Consider the following 16,783-nt stretch of genomic DNA (forward strand, 5'->3'; position numbering starts at 1 on the left):
GTTTACTTGTCCAGTTGTGTCCGACTCTAGCGGTCGGTGCTCATCTCCATTTCCTAGCCGAGGGAGCCAGCGTTGTCTGAAGACTTTTTTGCAGCCGTGTGGCCAGCATAACTACACTCTCTGAGGCACACAGAACACTGTTACCTTCCCACCAACGTGGTACCTACTTAAAAGGTAAATGTTCCCCCGCACATGCATGCTAGTCGTTTCCAACTCTAGGGGCCGGTGCTCATCTCCGTTTCAAAGCCGAAGAGCCAACATTTGTCCGAGGACGTCTCCGTGGTCATGTGGCCGGCATGACTAGACACCAAAGGCGCACGGAGCGCTGTTACCTTCCCACCGTAGTGGTCCCTATTTTTCTACTTGCATTTTTACGTGCTTTCGAACTGCTAGGTTGGCAGAAGCTGGAACGAGTAACAGGCGCTCAACCTGTCGCACAGTGCTCAGGTTTCGAACCTGAACTGTCTGTTTTCCAATTGACAAACTCAGCATCTTTAACCGCTGAGCCATTGCAGCCCCTTAACCGCTTAGCCTCCTTCATAGTTATGATGGTGCTGAGGAAAGGGATTTGCAACGAGTCCTTGCGCTTGAGCCTTGTTGCCGCATCTCTATAGTCACATGATCAAAATTCAGGCACTTGGCAACTGGCATGTATTTGGGATGGTTTTCTTTGCAAGGTTGCTGATGTGGTTGGCTTGGGTATCTCCTGGAGGTCTCCCATCCAACACAGCACTAATCACGACCAGATCCAGTTTAGCTTCTCATCCCAACCTGGGAGGTGGGTGGGTGGGCTGGAGGCCTTTCCTATTCTGTTTTTATCCTGTTTAGGAACTGTGGGCTTTGAGCAGGAGACTGAGATCAGCCAGTGGAACGAACCCAGTAATTTTAATTTTATTTTTCATTTTATTTTACAAAATAAACCAACTCAGGGACCAAAAGTTCGACCGTAAATTGAATTATTTTTTTTAAAAAAATGAACCATTCCTGCCCTAGACAGCTTAGACATAATAGCTTTCAAGCCTTGTTTATTCACTGCCTAATGGGGGGGAAAAAACTGCCTTTCCATAGCGCGACCCAAGGAAGGGTAAAAAAAATCCAGCAATTATAATAACTCAGCATCCTCGCCGCCGCCTCCTGCAAACAGCGGCGCTCACGTTAGGCGCAAAGTCCTCGTGGCTGCCCTCTAGCGCAGGGGTCTTCAAACTTGGCCCTTTTATGACTTGTGGACTTCAACTCCCAGAATTCCTCAGCCAGCTTTGCTGGCTGAGGAATTCTGGGAGTTGAAGTCCACAAGTCATAAAAGGGCCAAGTTTGAAGACCCCTGCTCTAGCGGTCGTGCTGAGCCTATCGCCCCGCCCCAGAGGGAAAGTTCTTGAAGCAGGTTCCGACAGAGTCTGCGCACGCCACTCGCGCATGCCCGGAACGGGGCGGCCCCTGGCGATCCCGGAACCAAATTTCGCGGCCGTGGTGGTGGTGGGGGAATGTTTTGGGCTTCAACCCCGGGCGGGGGGTGGGGTGGGAGGAGGAGGCAGGGGAGCCCCGGCCCTGGGGAAGACTGAGGCGGGGCACCTCGGCTTCCTGCCGGAGACACCCCCCCCCCACTGGAAACGAGCCGGCCGGCTTGACTGGAGGCGGGAAACAGCGAAGGTGAGCGGAGAAGATTGAACGCGGATGGGAGACCACCAGGAAAGCCCTGGGCGGAAGGGGGTGGGGGAGGCGGGACCTCATCCTGGGTAAGACAGTTGCGTCCCAGGGTCCGAGAAAGGGGAAGCCAGGCAAGGAAGGAAGACAGTGAGAAAGGAAAGAGTGTGGGAAAAGAGAGTGGAAGGGAACAAAAAGAGGCGATAAAAGAAAAGAAAAATGAAAGGGAGGAAAGGAAAGGGGAAGAGAAAAGGAAGAGAGGAAAAGAGGGGAAATGAAAGAATGCAGGAGGAAAAGAAAGCAGCATTAGGGGCTTTGCTGCCGTTTCTGATTTCTTAACCACCGCTTTAATAGATTTGCCCTTTTTTCGTAAGTTGTTTTTCCACTCCCACCCCCCATCTTCTTCATTTCTACTTTGGGGCTCTTGACGTTCTCTGAACTTGGTTGCATTGACTTCACTCGCCCTGTCCTGAAGAAGTTCCCTAGCCTGGCACTGAAACCTCTGCAGGAAAACCACCAGGTTTGAAAAATTCCAAGAATCTGTTATTCAACCTGCATATATTCTGTTATTGGACTACTAAACGCTTTCCTAGCTGCCTGTTGTGGCTTTTACATCTTACAAGTTATTACTTATCCTAATATAAATACACCCACTTCACATTTTGGGTTTTGCTGGCAATAATGATCTCAGTTCACACAATGTGTTAAAATGAAATACAGTTGCTTTATTTGTGATTCACTCAATTTTTGCCATCCAGCCATTGTTGTATGAAATAAACCTTCAGAGGAAGGCAAAAGGTGGTCTATTAGTTTTGGTGTGTAAATTAGCAGTTGTCTTTTGTTAAATGCATTTGTTAGTTTTGCAGAGATTCATAGAATTGGAGTCTGCCTCCTGCTCAACTAGAATCCAAATTACAGCATGCCAGTAGTAGATGATTATCCAATATTTGCTTGAATACATCCTATAAAAGGATACCCGCCACTACTCTGGAGATAAACCCAGCCTGCACATACCAAACCATCTCACAGTAGCTGTTTTAAGATTGATAAAGTTGAGTTAGCAGGTGTCAGTGAACAGGCTCATATAATTTGAAAGAGAGAGCGAATGCTGAAAATCTTATTTTATTCCCTCTGCAGAGATTTTTCCTTCTGCATTTGACAGCACAAAACAAGGGCCACCATGCCAACTGTTGTGGTCATTGATGTGTCCCTCTCCATGACCCGGCCGGTCTCCATTGAAGGCTCTGAAGAGTATCAGCGGAAGCATTTAGCAGCCCATGGTCTGACAATGCTTTTTGAACACATGGCTACCAACTACAAATTGGAGTTTACCGCCTTGGTTGTGTTTTCATCTCTTTGGGAGCTGATGGTCCCCTTTACAAGAGACTATAACACACTCCAGGTGCAGTATAAAAGCAACGACCTGAGCTTGTATTCAATTGTCACATGCTGCATATAAATCGATTATAAATTCATATGATATTTTTGTGTCTCTCTGCTCCACTTGTGGATGGGTAGCTGTATAAATTTGCTTTCTAAATAATAACGTACAGAAGTGCCTTCATCACATTACATCAGCCCATCCTAGCTGGTCTGGCACTCTCCCCCCAGAAGTGAGGCGGACCCCAGTCTCCTGACCTTCCATAAAGGTGTAAAAACATACTCTGTGCCCTTGCAAGGGACGTGCAGATGGGGATGTAGCCATAGGGTTGATTGGTGCCCTGAAAGATTAGGGCACTAAAAGCAGCCTTTCAATCAATCCTTAATCTTCAATGCCTCTTTTAAATCTTACACATTGGTTTTTTTGCTATTAATATTTTATTGTATACCGTACAGCAGCGGCCTTCAAACTTGGCCCTTTTATGACTTGTGGACTTCAGCTCCCAGAATTCCTCAGTCAGGCACGCTGGCTGAGGAATTCTGGGAGTTGAAGTCCACAAGTCGGGCCAAGTTTGAAGACCCCTGGTCTAAGTTAACCATGGCAGTTTGGAAGCCGAGCTTTGTTTTAGCCCAGCCCAATAAGTGTGCACTTTCTTCCCCAGGAAGCTTTGAGTAACATAGATGATTATGACAAAACGTGCTTGGAGTCAGCCCTGCTAGGAGTTTGCAGCATTGTGCAGCAAGAATGGGGCGCTGCCATTCCTTGCCAGGTTGTCCTGGTCACAGATGGCAGCTTGGGCATCGGCAGGGGCTCTCTCCGTCACTCTCTGTCCACACTCAGCCAGCGGAGTGAAAGCAACCGGTTCCCGCTGCCTTTTCCATTCCCATCCAAGCTGTACGTCATGTGCATGGCTAACCTGGAAGAGGTGAGTCCCCTTTTTTAGAGCCAGGAGGGGATATCAGCCCTCCATTTGCATTGGCCTTAATGCTGATTTGGGAGGGGAGGCAATTTTATTCAAGGTTTTTTGTGAATTACACCTCACTTTATCACAGGGGTCTTCAAACTTCACCCTTTTATGACTTGTGGACTTCAACTCCCAGAATTCCTGAGCCATGTGCCTGGCTAAGGAATTCTGGGAGCTGAAGTGCCTGGCTCAGGAATTCTGGGAGTTGAAGTCCATGAGTCATAAAAGGGCCAAGTTTGAAGACCCCTGCTTTATCAGGTACATGGAGCGATGAGACTGATAGAGAATTTAAATTGAGGTGAGGCCGGGGAAGGGAGGAAAAAGCTGGTGGGCTATGTAGATGTAGTTAACGTGGGAGGTATATTACAAGCAATTTGTCTATTAAGAATTGTAGTAAGCCTGAATTTGATACACGTGAGTTCAGCAATCTCTTGCTCAATAACAGTATTTTAAAGTTTCTTTCTTTTTCCCCCCCAAAAGGGCTGGTTTATGACTTGTAATGTCCTAGGAGGTTGAAAGGTTATTTCTCTGCTATTATTTTGCACTTGCTCTCTCATCAAGCCTGTGTCCATTAATTATTTTGGGCAAAGTTTGGCCCATTTGTCCTGCCAGTGAAATCAGCAGGGGCCAGTGCAGTCTCTATATCAGGGGTGTCAAACTCTCAATGTCGTGTGATGTGTCACGACGTAGCATACCTTTTTTTGCCATTGCCGACAATGGGGTGGGCGTGGTTTTGCTGTGACGCCTCTGGCCCGTGGGCCAGCAGTTTGACACTTAAGATACATACAAAGCAGAGCAGACAAATAAATAGCTGTGTTTTCTTTGCTGATTATTGGAAGTTCCCTTCTGTGATTAAAAAAATATCTAACGTTCTGATATGTTTTTTCCCTTGTGTGTAAAACTGTTTCCATGTGAAGCTCCAGAGCAATGATTCTCTAGACTGCCTGGAACGACTCATTGACCTAAATAATGGAGAGGGGCAGATCTTTACCATCGATGGACCCCTTTGCTTGAAAAACGTGCAGTCGATGTTTGGGTAAGCAATCCTGGTTAAGAATCATTGCCTTCAATTACAGTCTGGGTTTCATCAAGTTCTTTCAATCTGGTGCCCTCTAGATCAGGGTTGCTCAACCTTGTCAACTTTTAAGACGTGGACTTCAACTCCCAGAATTCCAGCACAGCTGACTGGGGAATTCTGGGGGTTGAAGTCCACACATGAGAAATATGGTCCTAGATGCACGCAGTTTTAACTCTAGACATATCTGGAAGATGTCAGATTGGCAAAAGCTGGCCTACGTGATGCAGCTGAATACCATGAAGGACCAGTTTAGCCACCTACTTATAAATGGGGTTTACAAATCTGAAACTCTAAGTTAGATGTTCCATCTAATTCTCTCAAGGGGGTTAGCAAACTGCATGAAAACAAAGGAAATTAGGGTATTTTGCTCACATAAGCCAAGCCAGGAAAGCGTTGGATTACTTGCAGGCAGCAACTAAATACTATGGCCTATTCTATATTTAATACTAAGCTACAGTAGGATCTGTTCACTTTTTGCATAAAATTACGTGCTAATAAGAATGTTAAAGAGGGACGCACGTGGTGGCTCAGTGGGTTAGGACGCTGAGCTTGTCGATCAGAAGGTCGGCAGTTTGGCGGGTTGAATCCCGAGTGCTGCGTAACAGAGTGAGCGCCTGTTACTCGTCCCAGCTTCTGCCAACCTAGCAGTTCGAAAGCATGTAAAAATGCAAGTAGAAAAATAGGGACCACTACGGTGGGAAGGTAACTGCATTCCGTGCGCCTTCGGCGTCTAGTCATGCTGGCCACATGACCACAGAGACGTCCTTGGACAAGCGCTGGCTCTTCGGCTTTGAAACGGAGATGAGCACCGGCCCCTAGAGTCGGAAACGACTAGCACGCATGTGCGGGGGAACCTTTACCTTTACCTTTTACTAAGAATGTTAAAAAAAAAACCTTCCGTGTTATTTGTGAAATCAGATCATATACATTTCCCCATAAACCTTCCTTCCTATCTTTTCAAAGCAGAACTGAGGGATTTCTAGAGCTCAAATTCTGGGAATTGTGCATTTCTGAGTAGTAAGGCAAGGGAGACCACGTGCTTAGAGAAATTCAGGGTCCATTTGACATTCAAGATCTGCAATGCACCCTGTTTGTTTTAATGTGTGTGGAACGCCCTAGAACTTGCTCTGTGTGGCTTGAACCCTTGCAGTGAAAGACCCAGTAGAAACTACTCAGTCGCTGATCTGCATTTCCCCCCCCTGAAAAGTAACTTGAACAAGCTCTCCACGTAGTGGTTTATTTCTGTGGATTTTTAGTAGTGATCATCTCTTGCCCTAGGAAGCTAATAGATGTGGCATATACACCCTTCCATGCCGTTTTGAAATGTGGCCACTTGTCTTCAGACGTGCAAGCATTTCCCAGGCCGGAGCCCTTCATCATAGACGAAGAAATCGATCCAATCCCTAAAACAATTAATACAGGTAAAAGTTGTCTTCTCTGCAATGAATTTAGCTCTTGCTCTCTTCTAATCCACATTCTTCCTCTGCCTTCAAGACCATAACATCTAGCCATCACGCCCAATAGAATAAGGGTGCAAAAAGGGACCTATCACCTAAAAGCAAAAATCCCATTAATTTCCCGTTTCTGGTGCTGACCAGTTAGTGTCAGGACCCACCCCAATCCACATCTTAGGAAAATAAAGAACTCTTGGAGTCAGGTCTTGTCCAAAACGAGTTTTTACTAAGACATGATCGGTTGTGGAAATACAAGACAGGATCTGGCATTGTGTTACAATTTGATACTTTATAAAGAGTTCCCGGTTCAACCCCCTCCCCTCAAAACCCATTTGGCCAGACCCACATCAATTTAAACTTCGGTGTCAACCCTTTCGTGGGAAAGAGGGAACTTCCCGTGTCTTTATGATTATTGCCTCCTTCCTTTTCAGATTCAAATGGAGATACGAACCAGATCCCCCCTCCCTTCCCCTCCTTTGTTGTCCTAAGATCAAAAGGGTTTTCCCTGGTCTTTGAATGCAGTCTCCGGCCAGGCTGAATAAACACCACCTCCTCTCCCCCCTCGGAGAAATGGCAGAATCCAGGGAAGGCACAGTATTTTAAACATACATTTATGAATGCAATATAAATGGATTCTGACAGTGAGGCTTCCAGGATGCTGAAGGGCAATGGCTGTTCCCTGCTGATGATGCCCAGCAAGTGGCAGCCTGAGAGACTTGGTGCCTCCAGCCATGGAGGAAGGGATATATCCCTGCTGTTTTCTTCACCAAATAGCACTTACAGCAATAGCACTTAGACTTATATACCGCTTCACGGTGCCTTACAGCCCTCTCTAAGCGATTCACAGAGTCAGCATATCTGGATCCTCATTTTACTGACCTCGGAAGGATGGAAGGCTGAGTCTACTTTGAGCCTGTGAGACTCGAACTGCTGGCAGCCAGCAGTCAGCAGAAATAGCCTGCAGTACTGCACTCTAACCACTGCACCACCACGCTCCAAAGGTTTGGATTTTGCTTTCTCTCAGGAGGCTCACTGGATTACCCAGTGTTACCTGAGAATCAAGTTGCTCTCTCTCATCCAACTTTTAGTCATGTCTGACCCTGCTTACCTTCCAAAACCGGATGCTGGCTGGCGTTAGGGTCTTAACCAAAATAACAGAATTAACAAAGTTGGAAAGGATCTTGGAGGTCTTCTAGTCCAACCCCCTGCTCGAGCAGGAGACCCTCCAAACCAGGGGCAGGCAACCTTGGCTCTTTGATGACTCATGGACTTCCACTCCCAGAATTCCTGAGCCAGCCATGCTGAGGGGAAAGGGGGAGGTTTCAAAGCTGAGCCATGCTGGCTCAGGAATTCTGGGAGTTGAAGTCCACAAGTCATGAGGGGGCCGTAGTTCCCCCATGCTGGCTCAGGAATTCTGGGAGTTGAAGTCCACGAGTCATCAAAGAGCCAAGGTTGCCTACCCCTGCCCTATACCATTCTGGGCAAATAGCTGGCCAGTCTTCTAGAAAATCTCCAGTGATGGAGCACCCACAACGTCTGGAAGCAAACTGTTTCAAAATTGCTCTAAATTGTCCTCACTCTTAGGAAGTTTAATTCCTTAATTTCAGGTTCTGCTTCTCTTCTTGGTTAGTTTCCATCCATTGTTTCTTGTCCTGCCTTCTTGTCTTGCTTTGGAAAACAGGATTGTTAGTAAATAATGGCCACTGATCAATTTTTCTGCCTTCATATCAGCCTGACAAGGTAGACCCATCCAGGAAATCTACTCCACAAGACGTCTAGAACTACTTTTGCTGAAATTGACTACTGTAGCAGAATTTCGCCAGTCTACGTGTGCTGTGCCTTCTCCTCCCCCCGTGTGAAATGTAAACAAAGTCCTGAGGACTGATGTCTGAAAGCATCCTTTTCTTTCGTAGATCTGGAAATTGTCGGCTTCATTGACATAGCAGATATCGCCAGCCCCCCGGTCCTGTCCAGACACCTGGTGTTGCCTATCGCACTCAACAAAGGTGAGCAATTCCACTCTTTCCTCCTCCCCCTCCCTCTGGCGGTTCCCCAGTTGGCAGGCCCACCGGAGGGGGCAGGTCCTGATGGCTTTCTGTTCTCTTCCTGCCTAGAAGGAGACGAGGTGGGTCCGGGGATTGCTGAAGATGTTGAAGACGAGAACTCAGCCAATCAGATTGCGGGAAAGATCCCCAACTTTTGCGTGCTCCTTCACGGAAGTTTGAAAGTGGAAGGGATGGTGGCTGTTGTTCAGTTAGGGTATGGCAGCTGGCTGGCATCCGGGCGGGTGGTGGCAGCGTGGACGTAGCCAATGTCAGGGCCCACTTCAAAGCCTCATGCTAAGAAAGCAGGACTCGTGGAAGCCGTTTCTTCCAAAAGGAACTTTTATTAGGAGAAGGTGATAGCAGGCACGGTAGGCAGGATCTGAGGGTTTCCCGCTCAGATCAACAGGTTAAAAGAGTCCCAAGCAAAACCCCACCCCAGTCGTTCATCTGGTCAGTTCGAACCGGCCAATCCTCAGGTGTTAAGTCAGCTGTGGGAAAAGAGCTGATAACACAGGTCTTTCCCAGGCTCCCATTGATGTTGTTGGGTCTTAACACCTTCCTTTCCGAAACGGGATATAAGCCAGATGGCGGGAGGCACATTCCTTTCTCACCCCAAGGTAACATCAAGGGAGAGACAGATATTTATTTTTATTTTTATTTTATTTTAATTCCATTTATATCCCGCCCTTCTCCGAAGACTCAGGGCGGCTTACAAGCTTAGCAGATACGCAGGAACAGTGGAAGGGATGCATTGTAGTAATAGAAAGAAGCAAAGAGACAGCCCACAGCGTCTTCCCCCCTCCCTTTCAGGAGAATGGCAGAACCCGGAGCAATGAAATAAAAAGAATTAGAAAAGAGTCCCCCTTAACAATATATGGGTTCTGACAGCCACAATGAAAGTAGCCTGTCCTTGCTCGGAGGGAGAGACAGGTGTGTATGTAACTGTTGCCCAACTGTAGGTCTTCTCTTTCATCTAAGAGCAGAATGGAAGCTCCCTTTCTTAGAGTGAGGAAAATGCTAGATAATAGGTGGTCCTCGACTTGCAACCGAGCCCCCAAAAGTTCCACTGCTATGCAAGGCAGTTGTTAAGTGAGTTTTGCCCGGTTTTATGACCATTCTCGCCACAGTTGTTAAGTTAGTAACAGTTTTTCTGTGAATCCGGCTCCCCTGTTGACTTTGCTTGTCAGAAGGCCGCAAAAGGGGATCACGTGATCCCCGGGGAACTCCAGCCGTCATAAATACGAACCAGTTTGCCAAGCGCCTGAATTTCGATCATGAGAATGCTGCAAGTGTGAAAAGCGGTCGTAAGTCACTTTTTTCAGTGCCGTTTGTAACTTCAACCTAAGTGGTTGAAGTCGAGGACCAGCTGTAAACCATCTTGGATTATCCCAAAGCTGCTTTTTCACGAGGCAACTGGACCTTTCTTGTCTTCAAAGAGAGTCCAGTTGCCTCGTGAAAAAGCAGCTTTGGGACCACCATGATGGAGGTTCTCCCTAGGCCAGGGGTAGGCAACTTTGGCTCTTTTATGACTCGTGGACTTCAACTCCCAGAATTCCTGAGCTGGCCATGCTGAGGGGAAAGGGAGAGGTTTCCAAGCTGAGCCATGGCTGACTCAGGAATTCTGGGAGTTGAAGTCCACCAGTCATCAAAGAGCCGAGGCTGCCTACCCCTGCCCTAGACAGTCTTGGGTTAAATATGTTGGACCACAGTATCTTTAATATGTGCTGGAAATGGTTTTTTTTTTTAAAAAGGCATTGTATTTCTCCATGGGGACGTCATTTGAGTGTTGATGCCTGTTGCTGACCTTGGAGAAACGGGGATTCTGGAAACTCTGAGGGTGGAGGTGCCCTTTCATTTAGGCAAATACTTGTAGCACGTGGAACTGAACATTTTAGGAAGATTTGAATATTGAGAAAAGCCACAAGCCGGTGTCTCTTGCAACCCTGGCAGCTTTGAGAGGGGTGGACTGCCAACTCCCCAAATTCCCCAACCAGCATGGCTAGCTGGGGAATTTGGGGGGTTGGACGTTCCCCCCCCCCCCGCTTAAACCTGCCAGGGTTGAGAACCACTGCAAGAGGCCATTCTTGGATTTTCTTCCTGCTAACAAAGAGAACTCTCTTTTGTAATCCATAGCAGAACATCCAGATTCAGCCATAGTTTCATTCCATGCAGCATTAACCTTGTGAACTCTCAGGCTTCCTCCTTCCGTTATATATTCAAGATGGACAGTATTTTAATATTTATTTGTTATGTATATGTAGGGTGTGGGTCTATACATAGGTTGTATGTAGTATGTTTTAGGTGTGTGTCATGTCTGTGTTTCACTTTGAGAGCGGGCAACTAAATTTCATTTTTGATGTGTGCCATTGTACCCAACGTAAAAAAATGACAATAAAGATTATCGTATCCTATCTTAGTTGAAAGAGAAGGCCTACAAGTATCTATTGATATATATACAAGTAGTCCTCGACTTACAACTGTTCGCTTAGTGACCTTTTGAAATTACAGTAGCACTGGAAAAAGTGACAGGATTGTTTTTCACACTTGGGACCGTTGCAGCATCCCAACAGTCAAGCGATCAAAATTCAGATGCTTGGCAAACTGTGCCACATTTACGACGGCTGCCGTGTCCCGGGGTCACGTGATCCCCTTTAACGACCTGGTGATAAGCAAAGTCAAAGGGGAAGCCAGATTCACTTAACAACCGTGTTACTAAACAACTGCAGGGATTCACTGAACAACGGGCAAGAAAGGTTGTAAAATGGGGCAAAGCTCCCTTAAGAACTGTCTCCCTTTGCAACATAGATGTTGAGTTCAGTTGTGGTCGTAAGTCAAGGACTATCTGTATGCACGTGTTTTCTTCTGAGCAACAACAGCTGGTTCATTGCGAACGATCTGGTTCTTGCTTTCAGACCTGAATGGTACGGAATGCTATATTCTCAAGCCGACAGCAAGAAGAAGTCCAACCTAATGATGTCTCTCTTTGAGCCAGGACCAGAACCACTTCCTTGGCTGGGCAAGATGGCCCAGCTCGGTCCCATCTCAGGTACTGGCGATGCTGGTTTAAATGGTACCACTCGTTCCTTCGCCGTTTGTAACTTCCATTTGGATGTAGACGTCTTGATCTTAGACGGTGGCAGTTCTGCTCCTGGGTGTGCTTTGTCCTTGGGAAGACGTCCTTCTCTGTTGTGTGAGCGGTGAAATGCCTCTCATGGGATCTCTGAGTTGTGTTGGTATCACACACCCTTCTGAATCCCCCTCAGGGTCTCCATTTCAAGGAATTGTTGCTGTGCTTCTTGAAGCTTTAGGCAATGAAGATGGACGCTCAAAAGTTCCAGAGTTTCTGTGATTATGTAACGGCAAAACCATATCCGAATCTTTAGTCTAACCCAGGGGTTTCCCCCTCAACCTTTCCCACCATTAGGCTCTTCTCTCTTTCCTGCTGGGGAAGGTGGAGGGCAAGAGAAGAAGGGGACGACAGAGAATGAGGTGGCTGGATGGAGTCACTGAAGCAGTAGGCATGAATTAAAAGGGACTCCAGAAGATGGTAGAGGACAGGAAGGCCTGGAGGAACGTTGTCCATGGGGTTGTGATGGGTCGGTCACGACATTGCAACTAACAACAACAACAACAACAACAGGGGTTTCCAATCTTGATAACTTTTTGACTTGTGAACTTCAACTCCCAGAATTCCCCAGCCAACATGTTGAAAAGTTACCGAGTTTGGAGACCCCCCTTGGTTTAAACCTTTTTCAATCTTAACACTCTCTAGGAGCACGGACTTCATTTTCCAGAATTCTCCAGCCAACGTGATTCTTCCTAAGAATTCTGGGAACTGAGCTCCAGGCAGATTGAGGAGGGCTGCTCATGTTCTTTCCGGGCTGTTTGAAGCTCCTTCCTGAACTTCTGAGGTCCTTCCAACCCTTTTATTCTCTGTTCTGTATTCTCTAATGCTTTCAAAATACTTGGAAATCCTTAAGAAGCCCAAGGCATAGGATTAATTAAGTTTTTACCTGAGGGCACAAGACATATATATTCTTTTAAAATGAAATTGCGAGAAGAAGGGCCTCACAACACTGATATATATAGGTAGTCCTTGCTTAACAATGCCTTGGACAGTGACCATTCACAGTTACGACGGTGATGAGAAAGTACCTTTGCAGCCAGTGCTCACGTTTAGGACCCATAGTTATCATAAGCGTAATTACAATTTCCGCTTAGTAACTGCTCTGCTTAACAACCAAAGTGCCAGTCCCAATTGTAGTCGCTAAGTGAGGCTTCCTGTACAGCAGGGGTCTTCAAACTGGGTCCTTTTATGACTCGTGGACATACCCAGTTCCTGGAACCATTCACCATATACTTTAGCCTTCAGTCCCCTAATCATCTTTGTTGCTCTTCTCTGCACTCCTTCTAGAGCAGCGGTCTTCAAACTGGGCCCTTTTATGACTTGTGGACTTCAACTCCCAGAATTCCTCAGCCAGGCACGCGTGCCTGGCTGAGGAATTCTGGGAGTTGAAGTCCACGAGTCATAAAAGGGCCCAGTTTGAAGACCCCTGCTGTACACCTTTTTCTTTTCTTTTTCCCCAGACGCAAAGGAGAACCCGTACGGCGAAGATGACAACAAAAGCCCCTTCCCTTTGCAGCCCAAGAACAAACGAAGCTACGCTCAGAATGTCACGGTGTGGATTAAACCCAACGGTCTGCAGGTAAGCCAGCAGGATCCGACTTTGCTCCCGGCGAGCAGGCAAAGCTCCTGGCTAAAAAGATGAATAAGAACAGCAGCCTTTCCTGAAAGATGAGCTCCTCACTGCGTAATTTAGCAGCGCTCTCTTCCTGTGGGCACCTGTCAGGGCCAGCCGATCAACAGTCCCGAGCGCTCCTTTGCCCAACGGATGACGCAACTACGGCCCATGATAGTTAGTCTTCAGCGTGTTGGCTGCACAGTTTTTATTCCCATTTGTCCAAGATCGTCGGCCTGTTTGCTTTCCACGGGTGTGCAGGATGGAGGTTTAGGCCGACTCGGGTCCCATTGGTGCTTCTGAACAGCGGTGCTTAGATGTTGAAAGCAGAGGCCATTAAACCAGAAGGCATCTCTTGCTTTTCCAACGGAGCAAAGCAAGGAAGAGTAATCTCTGCGGAAGAACAGGGTAGAACAACGGCTTATGACCCTCTTTTACCGGTCTACTATAGAGAGCGTCCTCTCGTACTGTATTGTGGTTTCGTATGCTGGTCTGACAGCCGCGGATAGGAAGGCATTAAAGAGGGTGGTGAGCACAGCACAAGACATTGTGGGCTGTCCCCTGACACCACTGGATGACCTCTCCAGGGCCCGCTGCCTTGGAAGAGTGAGGAAAATTCTCAGGGATGACTCACACCCTGGACGGTATCTCTTTACTCTCCTACCATCGGGTAGGAGATAATAGGAGTATAGCCAGCCACACCAACAGGCTGAAAAACAGCTTTTATCCATGGGCTGTCAGGCTTTTGAACGGGATATAATTTTATAAACTTTATGCATGATTGACTTGCAAGGCCGGTGCGTTGTGCAGTTAGCTCACATGGTGTAATAAGATGGAGGGTTTGTTGTCACTGTGAGTTGGGGGGGCACAAAGGGAGGCTCAGCCAATCTCAATGTATACATGGTTGTACTTTGACAGTAAAGGTTCATTCATTCATTCAATCTCTTTAGCTTCAGATGGTTGCTCTGCTTTGGGCCAGAAGGCCAAATACTACATTTGTGTCTTCTCCACTCTTCCACAGACTGACGTACAGAAGATACTCAGGAACGCGAGGAAGCTCCCTGAGAAAACTCTGACCTTCTATAAGGTGAGTGGTGGAAACAGATGGCTGATGCCCAACTCTTTATTCAACAGTCTCATTTTTGGATTGGGCAGATGCCAACTTGAAAATACTCGGTGAAACGGTGGGGTGGCTTTGAAAGAGACCCTGATGAAGCACGACAGCCTTAGCTGGTGTCTAGCACGGACCCTGTGCCAGCCCTTCAAGGTAGTCCAGACAAGAAGCACAAACTACGGGTTCAAAAACTACCTTCATTGTATGGTACTATAACATATTTGAGGGGCTCCTACAAAGTCGAGGTGGTCAAACTATTCTCCGTAGCACCAGAAGGCAGGTCAAGAAACGATGGATGGAAACTCAAGGAGAGAAGCAAGCTAGAGATAAGGAGAAACTTCCTAACAGTGAGGACACTTAACCAGTGGAACAGCTTTGCCTCCAGAGGTTATGGGTGCTCAATCACTGGAGGCTTTCTAAGAAGACATCTTTGAAATGGTATAGGGCAGGGCTAGGCAACCTCGGCTCTTTTATGACTCGTAGACTTCAGCTCCCAGAAATCCTGAGCCAGCCATGCTGAGGGGAAAGGGAGAGGTTTCTAAGCTGAGCCATGCTGGCTCAAGAATTCTGGGAGTTGAAGTCCACAAGTCATAAAAGAGCCAAGGTTGCCTACCCCTGGCCTAGGCCTAGGCTGCCTTATGACTCCTGGATTTCAACTCCCAGAATTCCTGAGCCAGCCATGCTGAGGGGAAAGGGAGAGGTTTCCAAGCTGAGCCAGGCTGGCTCAGGAATTCTGGGACTTGAAGTCCACGAGTCATAAAAGAGCCAAGGTTGCCTACCCCTGGTATAGAGTCTCCTGCTTGAGCAGGGGGTTGGACTACAAGACACCCCCCCAAGTCCCTTCCAACTCCATTTATTCTAGGAGACTGAACATCCTTCTCCCCTCCCTTACCTTTCCTTTCCTGGGAACTCGGGAGGGTCCTTCCAAGTCTCTTCCCCCACCCCTTTCCCTCCTGGGGACTGACCACCTTTGCATGTAAGTTCTCTTAAGCTGCGTCCTTTTCTCCTGCCTCCCAAGATCATTCCCACATACCGTTTTGCTCTTCACGTCCAGTGTACCCCCGGACTGTCACCCAGCTTGCAGGCCCCCTCAGCTGAAAATATTCCAGCTTCCTCTATCGAAAACTGTGTCCAGACATCTTCCATTGTGACTCTTCTCTCTCTGCAGCGCAGCCAGTAGTCATTAACTTAGTTGAGTTTGCTGCCAGAGGCATTCCTTTTTTAAAATTTCCTTTATTATGAAATTTATTTGCCACTCATCTCGTTTCAAAGCGACTCCGGGTGGCTTAGAGTATTCAAAAACAAACAAACATTACAGCTGTGAAATATAAATAGGCCCAATAAAACCACAACAGCGTAAAACAGAATATTGATTTCCCACTCCTTTTTCTAGAATCCAATCCTTTATTGGGGAGGGCAGATTCAAGATTTCCCCCCCCCCCGAAGCCAGAGTGATCCTGCTGGCTCAACAGTGATTTTCCTGCCCTTTTGCTTGGCTTTCCCAGGAACTAAACCGGCTGCGAAAGGCCGCCTTAGCCTTTGGCTTCTTGGACCTGCTGAAAGGGGTGGCGGATATCCTGGAGAGAGAATGCACCCTTCTGCCTGACACGGCCCATCCCGACGCGGCCTTCCAGCTCACTCACGCAGCCCAGCAGCTCAAAATGGCCAGCTCCGGATCCTCCGAGTACGCTACTTACGACCACAACATCACACCGCTGCAGACCGACTTCTCTGGCAGCGGGACCGAGCGGATGTGATCAGAAGCCGGGCAGAGAGACTCGCTGGAGGATTCTGGTTGTGTTCGGTGCCGAGACGGCTTTCCTCGCCCAGATTGGATTTTTATTAAACTTAACTCCATTTGTATTTCACTTTTCTTTGCGTCATAAAAAAAACCCCAGGGGTTGCAAATTTCAATCCTTTCCCCCTCCCTCCCTTTGTCTTTATGAGAACTGGCCGGGGGGGGGGCAATGTCTGAACCTTTCTCAAATTATCTCCCAAAGGTGTTTTCCAAAAGGCAACTGGACTTTCTTCATTTTTTGTCTTTGAAAATGTTTCACTTCTCACCCAAGGAGCTTCTTCAGTTCTAGATGACTGGTGGGGGAGAAATGGAAGGATTCATATTCTTTGCAGTCACCGGGTCATTAGCTCTCTCAGAGTTGTTGAGGCCACCGTGGGGATTTATCCAGTCGGCTATAGAACTGAAGAAGCTCCTTGAATGAGAAGCGAAATGTTTTCAAAGGGGAAAAAAAACAAATACGTCCAGTTGCCTTTTGGGAAAAGCACCTTTGTGGACCACTGTGAACTGGATGACTGAGAATCTCCATAAACATTTCACAAACTGCATTTCTGCCCTGGACTCAGATTGCA

General features: G+C 47.3%; 1 protein-coding gene across 4 annotated transcripts; it reads left to right on the plus strand.

Annotated features, from left to right (window-relative positions):
- The first annotated feature begins 1,517 nt into the window (after positions 1–1,517).
- Positions 1,518–16,279, plus strand: INTS14 (integrator complex subunit 14). 4 transcript variants are annotated; one of them, XM_081337573.1, is made up of 12 exons: positions 1,524–1,647; positions 2,117–2,161; positions 2,779–3,043; positions 3,684–3,947; positions 4,904–5,022; positions 6,343–6,485; positions 8,432–8,524; positions 8,633–8,777; positions 11,476–11,609; positions 13,151–13,269; positions 14,324–14,389; positions 15,922–16,279. In XM_081337573.1, the coding sequence occupies exons 3-12, from the start codon at positions 2,822–2,824 to the stop codon at positions 16,171–16,173; spliced, it is 1,557 nt and encodes a 518-aa protein (XP_081193699.1). In that variant the 5' UTR covers positions 1,524–1,647; positions 2,117–2,161; positions 2,779–2,821; the 3' UTR covers positions 16,174–16,279. The 4 variants fall into 4 exon arrangements, 3 of the variants coding, with proteins under 3 accessions (XP_081193701.1, XP_081193700.1, XP_081193699.1); XM_081337575.1 differs by lacking the exon at positions 2,117–2,161 and having other exon boundaries at positions 1,518–1,647; positions 2,804–3,043; XM_081337574.1 differs by lacking the exon at positions 2,117–2,161 and having other exon boundaries at positions 1,519–1,647.
- Positions 16,280–16,783: the final 504 nt, after the last annotated feature.

Source organism: Vipera berus (assembly GCF_964194415.1).
Source record: "Vipera berus genome assembly, chromosome: 12".
Taxonomy (NCBI): domain Eukaryota; kingdom Metazoa; phylum Chordata; class Lepidosauria; order Squamata; family Viperidae; genus Vipera; species Vipera berus.

Coding starts and splice junctions, on each gene's coding strand:
- INTS14 (XM_081337575.1), top strand. CDS start 2,822: ATGCCAACTGTTGTGGTCATTGATGTGTCCCTCTCCATGACCCGGCCG. Junction 6,486..8,431: donor CCCTAAAACAATTAATACAG/GTAAAAGTTGTC, acceptor TTTCTTTCGTAG/ATCTGGAAATTGTCGGCTTC. Junction 11,610..13,150: donor CCAGCTCGGTCCCATCTCAG/GTACTGGCGATG, acceptor CTTTTTCCCCAG/ACGCAAAGGAGAACCCGTAC.